The sequence below is a fragment of the Oncorhynchus mykiss genome, chromosome 32 (assembly GCF_013265735.2).
Source record: "Oncorhynchus mykiss isolate Arlee chromosome 32, USDA_OmykA_1.1, whole genome shotgun sequence".
Classification (NCBI taxonomy): domain Eukaryota; kingdom Metazoa; phylum Chordata; class Actinopteri; order Salmoniformes; family Salmonidae; genus Oncorhynchus; species Oncorhynchus mykiss.
Genome location: NC_050572.1, coordinates 29,593,975 through 29,606,587, shown reverse-complemented (window position 1 = coordinate 29,606,587; position 12,613 = coordinate 29,593,975). Strand labels below are relative to the sequence as shown.

The 12,613-nt window shown below is 41.1% G+C and overlaps 1 protein-coding gene across 8 annotated transcripts in view; it reads left to right on the top strand.

Moving 5' to 3' along the window:
- LOC110488241 (A-kinase anchor protein 9) overlaps positions 1 to 12,613 on the top strand; it is a 123,554-nt gene that overhangs the window by 37,828 nt on the left and 73,113 nt on the right. For all 8 annotated transcript variants that reach the window (XM_021560391.2, XM_021560393.2, XM_021560392.2 and 5 more), the window contains 5 exons: positions 174 to 253; positions 728 to 857; positions 1,166 to 1,263; positions 5,437 to 5,548; positions 5,744 to 5,981. In XM_021560391.2, coding sequence (XP_021416066.2) covers positions 174 to 253; positions 728 to 857; positions 1,166 to 1,263; positions 5,437 to 5,548; positions 5,744 to 5,981 — 658 coding nt within the window. The remainder of the gene's footprint in view (positions 1 to 173; positions 254 to 727; positions 858 to 1,165; positions 1,264 to 5,436; positions 5,549 to 5,743; positions 5,982 to 12,613) is intronic.

The window sequence follows — 12,613 nt, the reverse complement described above, 5'->3', positions numbered from 1 at the left end:
ATCATTCATAACTTCAACCATGCTACAAACTGTAGATAGAAAACAGCACACTGACTCACACACAAGTTATTCAGTCAATTTTGCTTTCATCTTATTTTAGTAATTGAATTATGGTGTACTATTTATGCTCAATATAAGACAATAATACTGTATGCTTTTGTTGTTTTTCTCAGACTTCACAGATGATCCCAAAAGCTCCAAGTACCGGAATGTGGTGCAAATTGTGTCTGAAGAATGCAAGCAGCTCATCCTGGTAGTTAACATTAATTACACACACGCATGTGTTATGTTCTTCTATCCTTGTGGGAACCTAATTTCCATAAAATAATTTTCCCTAACCTGTAAACCTAACCCTTACCATAACCACTAATCCCTTACCCTTACCCTAATTCTAACCGGAACTGTAATTGTAACTCTAAACTTAAAATAGCCTTTGTCCTGATGGGGACATGGGAAATGTCTGCACAGCGGAGAATTTTCCTGGTTTTACTATCCTTATGGGGACCTTTGGTAATTTTATGTCCCCACAAGGATAGGACACACACAGCAAACCTAATAAACCAGGTATTGATTTGTGTTCCTTTGCATTGTCAATTACTTTTCGATTTCTGCAAATGTTATTTGACCTAATTATTTCAGGTTTGGACATTGATTATTACCACACGACTGCATCAAATATTCACTGAGACATCGATGTTTGAAAGCTATTTTGCCGTTGTCTTCACAGTCCTTTGCTAAACTTTTCGGAGAGGAATTCTTGGAGTATCTCCACCCCACTGATGTTGAGGACTGGACGATTCATTCATGTGAAAAGGAAGAAACCAGGGATCCCAGTGCTGTTTTACAGGATGCAAAAGGTGCTTTATTGGTTGGGATGTCTACCCGAATGATAACAATGCTACATAAACATGCAGCCTATGAGATGAGTCGCTGACTAACGGAAAAGTCCCAATAAATAAGTCTCCAAACGATCTTGACTGTGGCATGATAAAATTACAAATTATATTGTATTTTCCCCCAGTTTTCATTTGCATACACACATCAAATAAAGCTACATGAATGATAAATGAAATATCTTTTAGTAATTAAGATACAAATACAGTACCTGAGACTAACTGCATGAGGACATATTTGTAATGGGCATTTCTTCTGTCTCGCTCAATAGAAATGTGTAGAGACCTTCAGCAGGTGAAGAAAAGGATTGAGCAGGAGCATGGTCGTCTACTACAGCTCCAGTCCTTACTGAAGGCAGATGGCAATACGGTGTGTGTAAAACTGTTGATTTTAGTTAACATTTTGTGAGGTTTAGGCTCAATTTATGCATTGGTGGGAAAAAACATAGTCATTGATTGGTTGTGTTTAGACATTACAACACCAACCTCTTGTCAGGGTTTGACATATAATCACAGTGTTATGACTGGGATGAAAGCAACAATGATTTGATTATTGTACAGTAATTGCTAGGACACTAGCACTTAGCTTTTTAACTTCTAACTGTGCTATGATATGACGGATGATAGTGCCTTAAGTATTCACACCCCTTTTGTTGGGTTGCAAGGTGCAAAACACATCTCAAATTGGAAGAACAATTTAAACATGTATTTATTGAGATATATATAACACACATGCAGTTGAAGTCGGATGTTTACATACACTTAGGTTGGAGTCATTAAAACTAGTTTTTCAACCACTCCACAAATTTCTTGTTAACAACCTATAGTTTTGGCAAGTCGGTTAGGACGTCTACTTTGTGCATGACACAAGTTATTTTTCCAACAATTATTTACAGACAGATTATGTCACTTATAATTAACTCGATCACAATTCCAGTGGGTCAGAAGTTTACATACACTAAGTTGACTGTGCCTTTAAACAGCTTGGAAAATGCCAATAAAGATGTCATGGCTTTAGAAGCTTCTGATAGGCTAATTGACATAATTTGCGTCAATTGGAGGTGTACCTGTGGATGTATTTCAAGGCCTACCTTCAAACTCAGTGCCTCTTTGCTTGACATCACGGGAAAATCAAAAGAAATCAGCCAAGATCTTAGGGGGGAAAAAAAGTGTAGACCTCCACAAGTTTGGTTCATCCTTGGGAGCAATTTCCAAATGCCTGAAGGTACCACGTTCATCTGTACAAACAATAGTACACAGTATAAACACCAACGTACTTTGGTGCAAAAAGTGCAAATCAATCCCAGGACAACAGCGTGCTATTAACCTTGTGAAGATGCTGGAGGAAACGGGTACAAAAGTATCTATATCCACAGTAAAACGAGTACTATATCGACATAACCTGAAAGGCCGCTCAGCAAGGAAGAAGCCACTGCTCCAAAACCGCCATAAAAAAAGCCAGACTACGGTTTACAACTGCGCATGGGGACAAAGATTGTACCTTTTGGAGAAATATCCTCTGGTCTTATGAAACAAAAATATAAATTTTTGGCCATAATGACCATTGTTATGTTTGGAGGAAAAAGAGGGCGGCTTGCAAGCCGAAGAACACCATCCCAACCGTGAAGCACAGGGGTGGCAGCATCATGTTGTGGGGGTGCTTTGCTGCAGGAGGGACTGGTGCACTTGACAAAATTGTGGATATATTGAAGCAACAACTCAAGACATCAGTCAGAAAGTTGAAGCTTGATCGCAAAGTGGTCTTCCAAATGGACAATGACCCCAAGCATACTTCCAAAGTTGTGGCAAAATGGGTTATGGACAATAAAGTCAGGGTATTGGAGTGGCCATCACAAAGCCCTGACCTCAATCCTATAGAACATTTGTGGGCAGAACTGAAAAAGCATGTGCGAGCAAGAAGGCCTACAAACCTGACCGAAACGTTTGACCCAAGTTAAACAATTTAAAGGCAATGCTACCAAATTCTAATTGAGTTTATGTAAACTTCTGACCTGCTGGAAATGTGATGAAATAAATAAAAGCTGAAATAAATCTCTCTACTATTATTCTGACATTTCAAATTCTTAAAATAAAGTGGTGATCCTAACTGACCTAAAACTGGGATTTTTTTACTAGGATTAATTGTGAAAACTAAGTTTAGTTGTAGTGGGCTAAGGTGTATGTGAACTTCCGACTTCAACTGTGTGTGTGTTTTCCCATCGCTGCAACTCCCGTATGGACTTGGGAGAGGTGAAGGTTGACAGCCATGCGTCCTCGGAAACATGACCCCTGCCAAGCCACACTGCTTCTTGACACACCTCCTGCTTAACCTGGAAGCCAGCCACACCAATATGTCATAGGAAACACCGTACAGCTGGCCGCCGAAGTCAGCGTTCATGCTCCTGGCCGCCACAAGGAGTCGCTAGTGTGCGATGGGACAAGGACAACCCAGCCGGCCAAATCCTCCCCTAACCTGGATGATGCATTTGTAAAAAATAAAATAAAATATAATTCAAATAAAAACACTAATGTATCTTGATTAGATAAGTATTCAATACATGTTAGAATCACCTGATAGCGATTACAGCTGTGAGTCTTTCTGGGTAAGTCTCTAAGAGCTTTCCACACCAGGATTGTGTAACATTTGCCCATTCTTTTCATAGTTCTTCAAGATCTGTCAAATTGGTTGTTGATCATTGCTAGACAACGATTTTCAGCTCTTTTCCATAGCTTTTGAAATAGATTTAAGTCAAAACTGTAACTAAGCCGCTACGGGTAAAATTCACTGTCTTTTTGGTGAGCAACTCCACTGTAGATATGGCCTTGTGTCCTGCTGAAAGGGGAATTCATCTCCCAGTGTCTGGCGGAAAGAAGACTGAACCAGCCTTTTCTCTAGGATTTTGCCTGTGCATTTTTTTTTAAATCCAGAAAAACTCCTCAGTCCTTAACTATTAAAGCATACCCATAACATAATTCAGCCACCACTATGCTTGAAAATATGGAGAGAGATAGTCAGTCATGTGTTGTATTGGATTTGCCTCAAATATAACACTTGTATTCAGGACAAAAAGTTAATTGCATTTCCAATTAGTTTTTTGCAGTATTACTGTATGTTTTGGAATATTTTTATTCTGTACAGACTTCCTTCTTTTCACTCTGTCATTGAGGTTAGAATTGTGGAGGAACTACACTGAACAAAAATATAAACAAAACATGCAACAATTTCAAAGATTTTAAAGAGTTAAAGTTCAAATAAGGAAATCTGTCAATTGAAATAAATACATTTGGCCCTAATCTATGGATTTCACATGATTGGGAATACAGATATGCATCTGTTGGTCACAGATATCAGAAATCCTGTCAGTATCTGGTGTGACCACCATAAGCTTCATGCAGCACAACACATATCCTTTGCGTAGAGTTGATCAGGTTGTTGATTGTGGCCTGTGGGATGTTGTCCAACTCCTCTTCAATGGCTGTGCGAAGTTGCTGGGTATTGGCAGGAACTGGAACACGCTGTGGTCCACGTTAATCCAGAGCATCCCAAACATGCTCAATGGGTGACATGTCTGCGTTTTCAGGCCATGGAAGAACTGGGACATTTTCAGATTCCAGGAATTGTGTACAGATCCTTTTTTGCAACGTACAGTTTCATCAGCTGTCTTGGTGGCTGGTCTGCAGACGATCTTGTAGGTAAAGAAGCTGGGTGTGGAGTCCCTGGGCTGGCGTGGTTACACGTGGTCTGCGGTTGTGAGGCCGCTTGGATGTACTGCCAAATTCTCTGAAACAATGTTAGAGGTGGCTATGGTAGAGAAATTAACATTAAATCCTCTGGCAACAGCGCCGGTGGACATTACAGTAGTCAGCATGCCAATTGCACACTCTGTCAACTTGAGACATCTGTGGCATTGTGTTGTGACAAAACTGCACATTCTAGTGGCCTTTTATTGTCCCCATCACAAGGTGCACCTGTGCAATGATCATGCTGTTCAATCAGCTTCTTCATATGCTACACCTGACAGGTGGATGGTTTATCTTGGCAAAGGAGAAATGCTCACTATCAGAGATGTAAACAAATTTGTGCGAAATAAGCTTTTTGTGTTTATTAAACATTTATGGGATTTTAATTCAGCTCATGAAACATGGGACCAACACGTCACATGTTTATTTTTGTTTAGTGTACAATGTTGATCTAATTTTTCTTCTATCACAGCCATTAAACTCCTGCCTTAAACTAAACCTGTAGCTTTGTAGTGACTGGGTGTATTGATACACCATCCAAAGTGTAATTTATAACTTGCATATTCAATGTTTTTATTTTATTTTTATTACCTCCAATAGTGCCTTTTGCAAGGCATTAGAAAACCTGATCTTTGCGGTTGAATCTGTGTTTTAAATTCACTGCTTGATTCAGGAACCTTACAGATAATTGTATGTGTGGGGTACATTCACAAATCATGTTTAAAATCAATTAGCTCTCTAGCTAATTGATTTTAATGATAACGCCAATGAACTCTGCTGTCAAACTACTTGTTATTCTTAGATTGAGGTGATACAGCTGGGGTACAATGATCTGAAGCGCAGCAGTCAGGAGGAGATCGCCAGCCTGCGCAAGATTATCGACAGCTCTATTACTTCCACACACGGCCTTGATGGTAAATCTTGATCTACATTGTATGTCTAAACCAAAATCACCCCAAAATGGTGCCGAATTATGTGGTGCCCATATTCTATACCATCTGCATTTGGAATGTCTGCAAGCCTCAATACCAAAATGAATGGGAAGATGGAGCCCGTCTGCTTCCGTCGACATAGCCATGCTAATGCTTACACTATCTCTCTCTACCCAGATCGGAGGGAGCTGACCACTGCTTCGCCCTCCTCCCACACTACTGAGGACGTCCAGAAGTTGAGGGCCGACGTCCAGCAGCAGCGGGCCCAGCTGGAGGAATGCCACAGACTGGAGGTGGAGCACCTTAGGGCCTACTACCAGCAGCATGCCAAAGAGACAGAGGAGCGCTACTCTACCGAACTCCTAGTGCTACAGCAGCACCTTGATGAGGTCACAGGCACTGAGGCCCAGTTCAGGTAATGGTGATAACTGATTTAGAAATATTTTTACTTTGTATTTTTTTTTAAATTTCACCTTTATTTAACCAGGTAGGCTGGTTGAGAACAATTTCTCATTTACAACTGCGACCTGGCCAAGATATAGCTGTACATAAAACACATGCATGAACTTCTCAGAACTTCTCAGTGTTTATACTAGGCACTACTTCTGTCAAACTAATGGAATCAGTCATTTTCAATGGATGGCGGATGCATTTTCTATCTGAATGTTTTCTACCATTGCATCTACCTGAACAAGCCCCTGGTATCTAGGTGGTATGTTAGACCCCTGCTCTGTTGTTTGCTACATACTTTATTCTGAGGAAGCCATCATTGAAGATGTTTTTGGTGAGGAGAAGCTCGTCTAACCAATCAGAGTATCAAAGCCAATGACACATTTTCAAACCTCTTCTTTACCCACATGTGTTTTGGCTCTGGTCCAACCTATTGGTTTCTGGACCAATCAGATGGCCATGAATGTGCTCACATTCGGTGAATGGTCGGGGAGGTACACAGATCCAGACTCATTCCGGAGAAGAGACTGTCTGTGGGTGTGGACGGAGCAAGGAGTCTGAGTAGCCTCTCAAAAGATCACCATCAACCCTTTCACATTGCCCATAAACACAAATAATTGAGCTCAAACTAAATCCAACTTTATGGAGTCCAAGTCAACATATGAATTGCTTAGTCCACGAACACCTCATGGGTATTACAGTATGTGTATTACAGTAACCTCTTCAAGGTTAAGAGAGTTTGTCACAAATTAAGCGGAGACCGTCACCAAAATCGAACAGGACAAATTTAGAACAAGACAGTACAGTACCTGTATGTTGGTTTCTCCGTCCTGGTCCGCCCAGGCCGCAGGCGTGGTCAAGGATTGCAGGGTTCGGTATATGAATCGGGTTCTCTGTATGTCCAGGTCCAAACTAGAGGTCGACTGTTTATGATTTTTCAACGCCGATACCGATTGGAGGACCCAAAAAAAAGCCAATAACGATTAATCGGCCATTTTTTAAATAAAATTTAAAATTTATATATTTTGTTATATTTGCAATAATGACAATTACAACAATACTGAATGAACTCTTATTTTAATTTAATATAATACATAAATAAAATCAATTTATTCTCAAATAAATAATGAAACCTGTTTTAATTTGGTTTAAATAATGCAAAAACACAGTGTTGGAGAGTGCAATATGCAATAAGAGCAATATGTGCCATGTAAAAAGGCTAACGTTTAAGTTCCTTGCTCAGAACATTAGAACATATGAAAGCTGGTGGTTCCTTTTAACATGAGTCTTCAATATTTCCAGTTAAGAAGTTTTAGGTTGTAATTATTATAGGAATTATCAGACTTTATCTCTATACCATTAGTATTTCATATCCCTTTGACTATTGGATGTTCTTATAGGCACTTTAGTATTGCCAGCCTAATCTCGGGAGTTGATAGGCTTGAAGTCATAAACAGCGATGTGCTTCAAGCATTGCGAAGAGCTGCTGGCAAATGCAGGAAAGTGCTGTTTGAATGAATGCTTACGAGCCTGCTGCTGCTTACCACCGCTCAGTCAGACTGCTCTATCAAATATCAAATCATAGACTTAATTATAATATGATAAACACAGAAATACGAGCATTAGGTATGGTCATATCCGGGAACTATAATTTTGGAAACAAATGTTTATTCTTTCAGTGAAATACGGAACCATTCCGTATTTCATCGAACATGGGTGGCAACCCTAAGTGTAAATATTGCTGCTACGTTGCACAACCTTCAATGTTTTGTCATAATTTTGTCAAATTCTGGCAAATTAATTACGGCCTTTGTTAGGAAGAAATGGTCTTCACACAGTCCGCAACGAGCCAGGCGTCCCAAACTGCTGCATATACTCTGACTGTGCTTGCACTGAATACAAGAGAAGCGACACAATTTCCCTAGTTAATATTGCCTGCTAACATGCATTTCTTTTAACTAAATATGCAGGTTTAAAAAAACAAAATGTACTTGTGTATTGATTTTAAGAAAGGCATTGATGTTTATGGTTAGGTTCATTGGTGCAACGATTGCTTTTTTCGCAAATGCGCTTTTGTTAAAACCCAAATCACCCATTTGGCGAAGTAGGCTGTGATTCGATGATAAATTAACAGGCACTGCATTGATTATATGCAACGCAGGACAAGCTAGTTAAACTAGTGTCATTAACCATGTGTAGTTAACTAGTGATTATGTTAAGATTGATTGTTTTTTATAAGATACGTTTAATGCTAGCTAGAAACTTACCTTGGCTCCTTGCTGCACTTGCGTAACAGGACGTCAGCCTGTCACGCAGTCCCCTTGTGGATTGCAATGTAATCGGCGTCCAAAAATGCGATTACCAATTAGTTTTCAAAACTTGAAATCGGCCCTAATTAATCAGCCATGCCAATTAATCGGTCGACCTCTAGTCCAAATGCCAACAGATAAGTCCAAACAGTCCAGGTCATATATGGTATAAACCAGCTAATATATATGGTTTCTTTCTCTATGGTTCACAGATCCCCCAGCCCCTTCCTCTCTCTTCCTGGTTTGTTTTGACCCCTTATCTGTGGGTCGCCCCCACCTTCTGAGCGTTCCCCTTTCCTCTGGGGATTGTAGTTTTTGGCGGTCGGCCATTTTGTGATATGTCGTTCTTTTCCGGGATGGCCATTTTAGTGTGAGGGCAGAGCCCGTTTATTAGTTCTGCCCTCACATATCTGCCATTTATCACTTGGCCCCCTTCTTTGCCACAAGTACCAGTCCAAAGTTTGGACACACCTACTCAGTCAAGGATTTATCTTTATTTTTACTATTTTATACATTGTAGAGTACTAGTGAAGACATCAAAAATATGAAATAACACATGGAATAATGTAGTAATCAAACAAGTGTTAAACAAATCAAAACATATTTTATATTTGAGATTCTATGAAGTAGCCACCCTTTGCCTTGATGACAGCTTTGCACACTCTTGGCATTCTCTCAACCATCTTCATGAGGAATGCTTTTCCAACAGTTTACAAGAGTTCCTACATATGCTGAGCATCCCCTAGGTCGGGCTACCGCAGCAATATAGGCGTGCATGCGGGACATCCCATCCACATTCTCATTTCCTTCCCTGCTCTGTGTTTTATGTCAAAGTGAAACGGTTGGAGACTCAAAAACTACCTGCATCCAGGTGAGTGGGGCATGGTCACTGCGTAGAGTGAAGTGGCGCGCTAGCAGGTAGTATTTCAGGCTTTCTAGACCCCACTTTACTGCCACACTCTTTCGCAAGACTGAGTAGTTGGCCTCCCGTGGTTCCAGCTTTCCCACCCCATCTACCTCTTGGGAGAGCACGGCTCCCAAGCCGACCTCTGACGCATCCGTCTGAACAATGAACTCGTGCTCAAAGTCTGGTACCACCAGCACTGGATTACAGCAGGGAGCCTCCTTTAATGTTCTAAATTATTTATTGGCCTTTTCATCCCATTTTAGCATGTTTGGCCCTCTGGCACTAGTCATGTCTGTGAGTGGAGCGGCCACTATTGCATAACTTGGGATGAACTTCCGGAAGTAACTGGTCAACCCTAGGAAGGCTCGAACCTGCTTCTTATTTCCTGGTTTTGGCCATTTTCTAATTGCCTCGACCTTATGTTGGGGTTTGATGAACCCTCTTCCCAGATACTCGGTTTCCTCTAACCCCACAACACTTGGCAGGGTTTGCCGTGAGTCCTGCTTTCCTAAGGGAGTCTAGCACTGCCTGTACCCTAGGTAAGTGGGATTCCCAATCTGGGCTGTAGATCCGCCATGTCATCTAAATAGGCTGCGGCGTAAGCTCTGTTCGGTTTTAGGACCCGGTCCGTTGAAAGTTGGCTGGGGCCCCGTGTAAGCCGAATGGCATGACTGTGTATTGAAACAAACCATCAGGGATTGCAAAGGCTGTCTTTATTTGGCTCTGGGAGTCAGATGAGTTTGGCAGTAACTGCAAAGACCCATCGGGCTTCGTGACCATCACAATTGGGCTAGACCACTCACTATGTGACTCTTCGACTACTCCATTTGCCAACATTTTCTATCTCTGGTCTAATCGCGCCTCGTCGAGACTCGGGTACCCAATTTGGCCTCATGCTCATTTTTCTCCCTGGTAGGGAAACAATATCATGAGCCGTAACCTCAATTCGGCCTGGTGTCCCTGAAAACACATCTGTTTTCTGGATCAGGGTCTTTACTTCCTGTACTTGTGCTGGGGACAGAGTAGGTGACACATACACAGCGGCTGCCTCCTGAGTGGGTGTGGGGTACGTGACAATTGGTTTTTTTCTCTCCATGCTTTTAACAGGTTTATGTGATAGATCTGATCCCGGGGGCCGACGACCTGGCTGTCAGATCCAATCATTAACTTCTCCTATTCTCTCCAGCACTTCATATTGTCCTTTCTATGTGGCTCGTCATTTACACTCTACCGTGGGGACCAGCACTAACACGGTATATCTCAAAAATCTCTTCTTCTTACTGGTGTCCTTTAGTAGTGGTTACTTTGCAGCAATTCTACCAGGAAGGCCTGATTCACGCAGTCTCCCCTGAACAGTTGATTTTGAAATGTGTCTGTTATTTGAACTCTGAAACATTTATTTGGTCTGAAATTTCTGAGGCTGGTAACTCTTAATGGACTTATCCTCTGTAGCACCAGTAACTCTGGGTCTTCCTTTCCTGTGGCGGTCCTCATGAGAGCCAGTTTCATCATAGCGCTTCATGACATTTGTGACTGCACTTGAGAAACTTTTAAATTTCTTGACATTTTCCTGATTGACTGACCTTCAGTTAATGGACTGTCGTTTCTCTTTGCTTATTTGAGCTGTTCTTGCTTTAATATGGACTTCTGTATACCACCCCTACTTTGTTTTGTGACAACTGATTTGGCTTAAAGAAATTCCACAAATTACCTGTAACAAGCCACATCTGTTAATTCCTGGTGACTACCTCATGAAGCTGGTTGAGAGAATGCCAAGAGTGTGCAAAGCTGTCAAGGCAAAGGGTCTCTACTTTGAAGAATCTCAAATATAAAATATATTTTGATTTGTTTGACCCTTTTCTGGTTACTACATGATTCCTTATGTGTTATTTCATATATTTAATGTCTTCACTATTATTCTACAATGTTGAAAATAGTAAAAAAGAAAGAAAAACCCTTAAATGAGTAGGTGTTTCCACATTTTTGACTGGTACTGTACATTTTCTTGAAGAAACACCACCGGTGCATAAGTGAGTGATGTTTCATCTCCCTCATCTGTCTGTCTGTGCATGCATAGAAAGAGTGCAGCAGATCACTGTGACCTGAAAGCACCAGGCAGTGAACTTCTACAGTTGCCATTCAGGCCCACTTTAATTGCCAAGGTATTAGCCATCTCCTTATTAATTTGAAAGTACATTTCAGTTTTATTCTCACCCTGTCCTGGGTCCATTATTATTAGCATAGCTTTTATCTCCTGATATATGAATTATTATCAGTGTATATAGTAGGGATGTAACATATACTGTAAAGTGATGTACAGTGCATTCGGAAAGTATTCAGACCCCTTGACTTTTTCCACATGTTGTTACATTACAGCCTTATTCTCAATTGTATTAAATTGTTTTTTCCCCCCTCATCATTCTGTACACAATAACACAATATATATAAAAAAAAACGGAAATCTCATTTACATAACTTTTCAGACCCTTTACTGAGTACTTTGTTGAAGCACTTTTGGCAGCGATTATAGCCTCGAGTCTTCTTGGGTATGACACTACAAGCTTGACACATCTGTATTTGGGGAGTTTTTCCCATTCTTCTCTGAAGATCCTTACACTCTGTCAGGTTGGATGGGGAGCATCGCTACACAGCTGTTTTCAGGTGTCTTCAGAGATGTTAGATCGGGTTCAAGTCCGGGTTCTGGCTGGGCCACTCAAGGACATTGAGAGACTTCTCCTAAAGCCACTTCTGCGTTGTCTTGGCTAAGTGCTTATGGTCGTTGTCCTGTTGGAAGGTGAACCTTTGCCCACAGTCTGATGTCCTAAGCGCCCTGGAGCAGGATTTCATGAAGGATCACTTTCTACTGTGCTCCGTTCATCTTTCCCTCGATCCTGACCAGTCTCCCAGTCCCTCCCACTGAATAACATCCCCACAGCATGATGCTGCCACCACCATGCTTCACCGTAAGGATGGTGCCAGGTTTCCTCCAGACGTGACACTTGGCATTCAGGCCAAGGATTTCAATCTTGGTTTCATTGATTCCTGAATTAAATTGCTTTAGCCGATATGTTGCATTTTATTTATTGTTAAATGTAGCTCAGTTGGTAGAGCATAGCACTTGCAATGCCAGGTGTCGTCCGTTCCCACGGGGGACCAGTATGAAGGGGGGGGGGGGATGTAAGTCGCATCTGCTAAAATGCAGTGGTGGAAAAAATACTCAAGTAAAAGTGAAAGTCACCCAGTAAAATACCACTTGAGTGAAAGTATTTGTTTTAAAATATACTTAAGTATCAAAAGTGAAAGTAAAAGTATAAATAGTTTCAAATTCCATATATTAGGCAAACCAGACCGCACCGTTTTCTTGTTCTTAAAATGTACAGT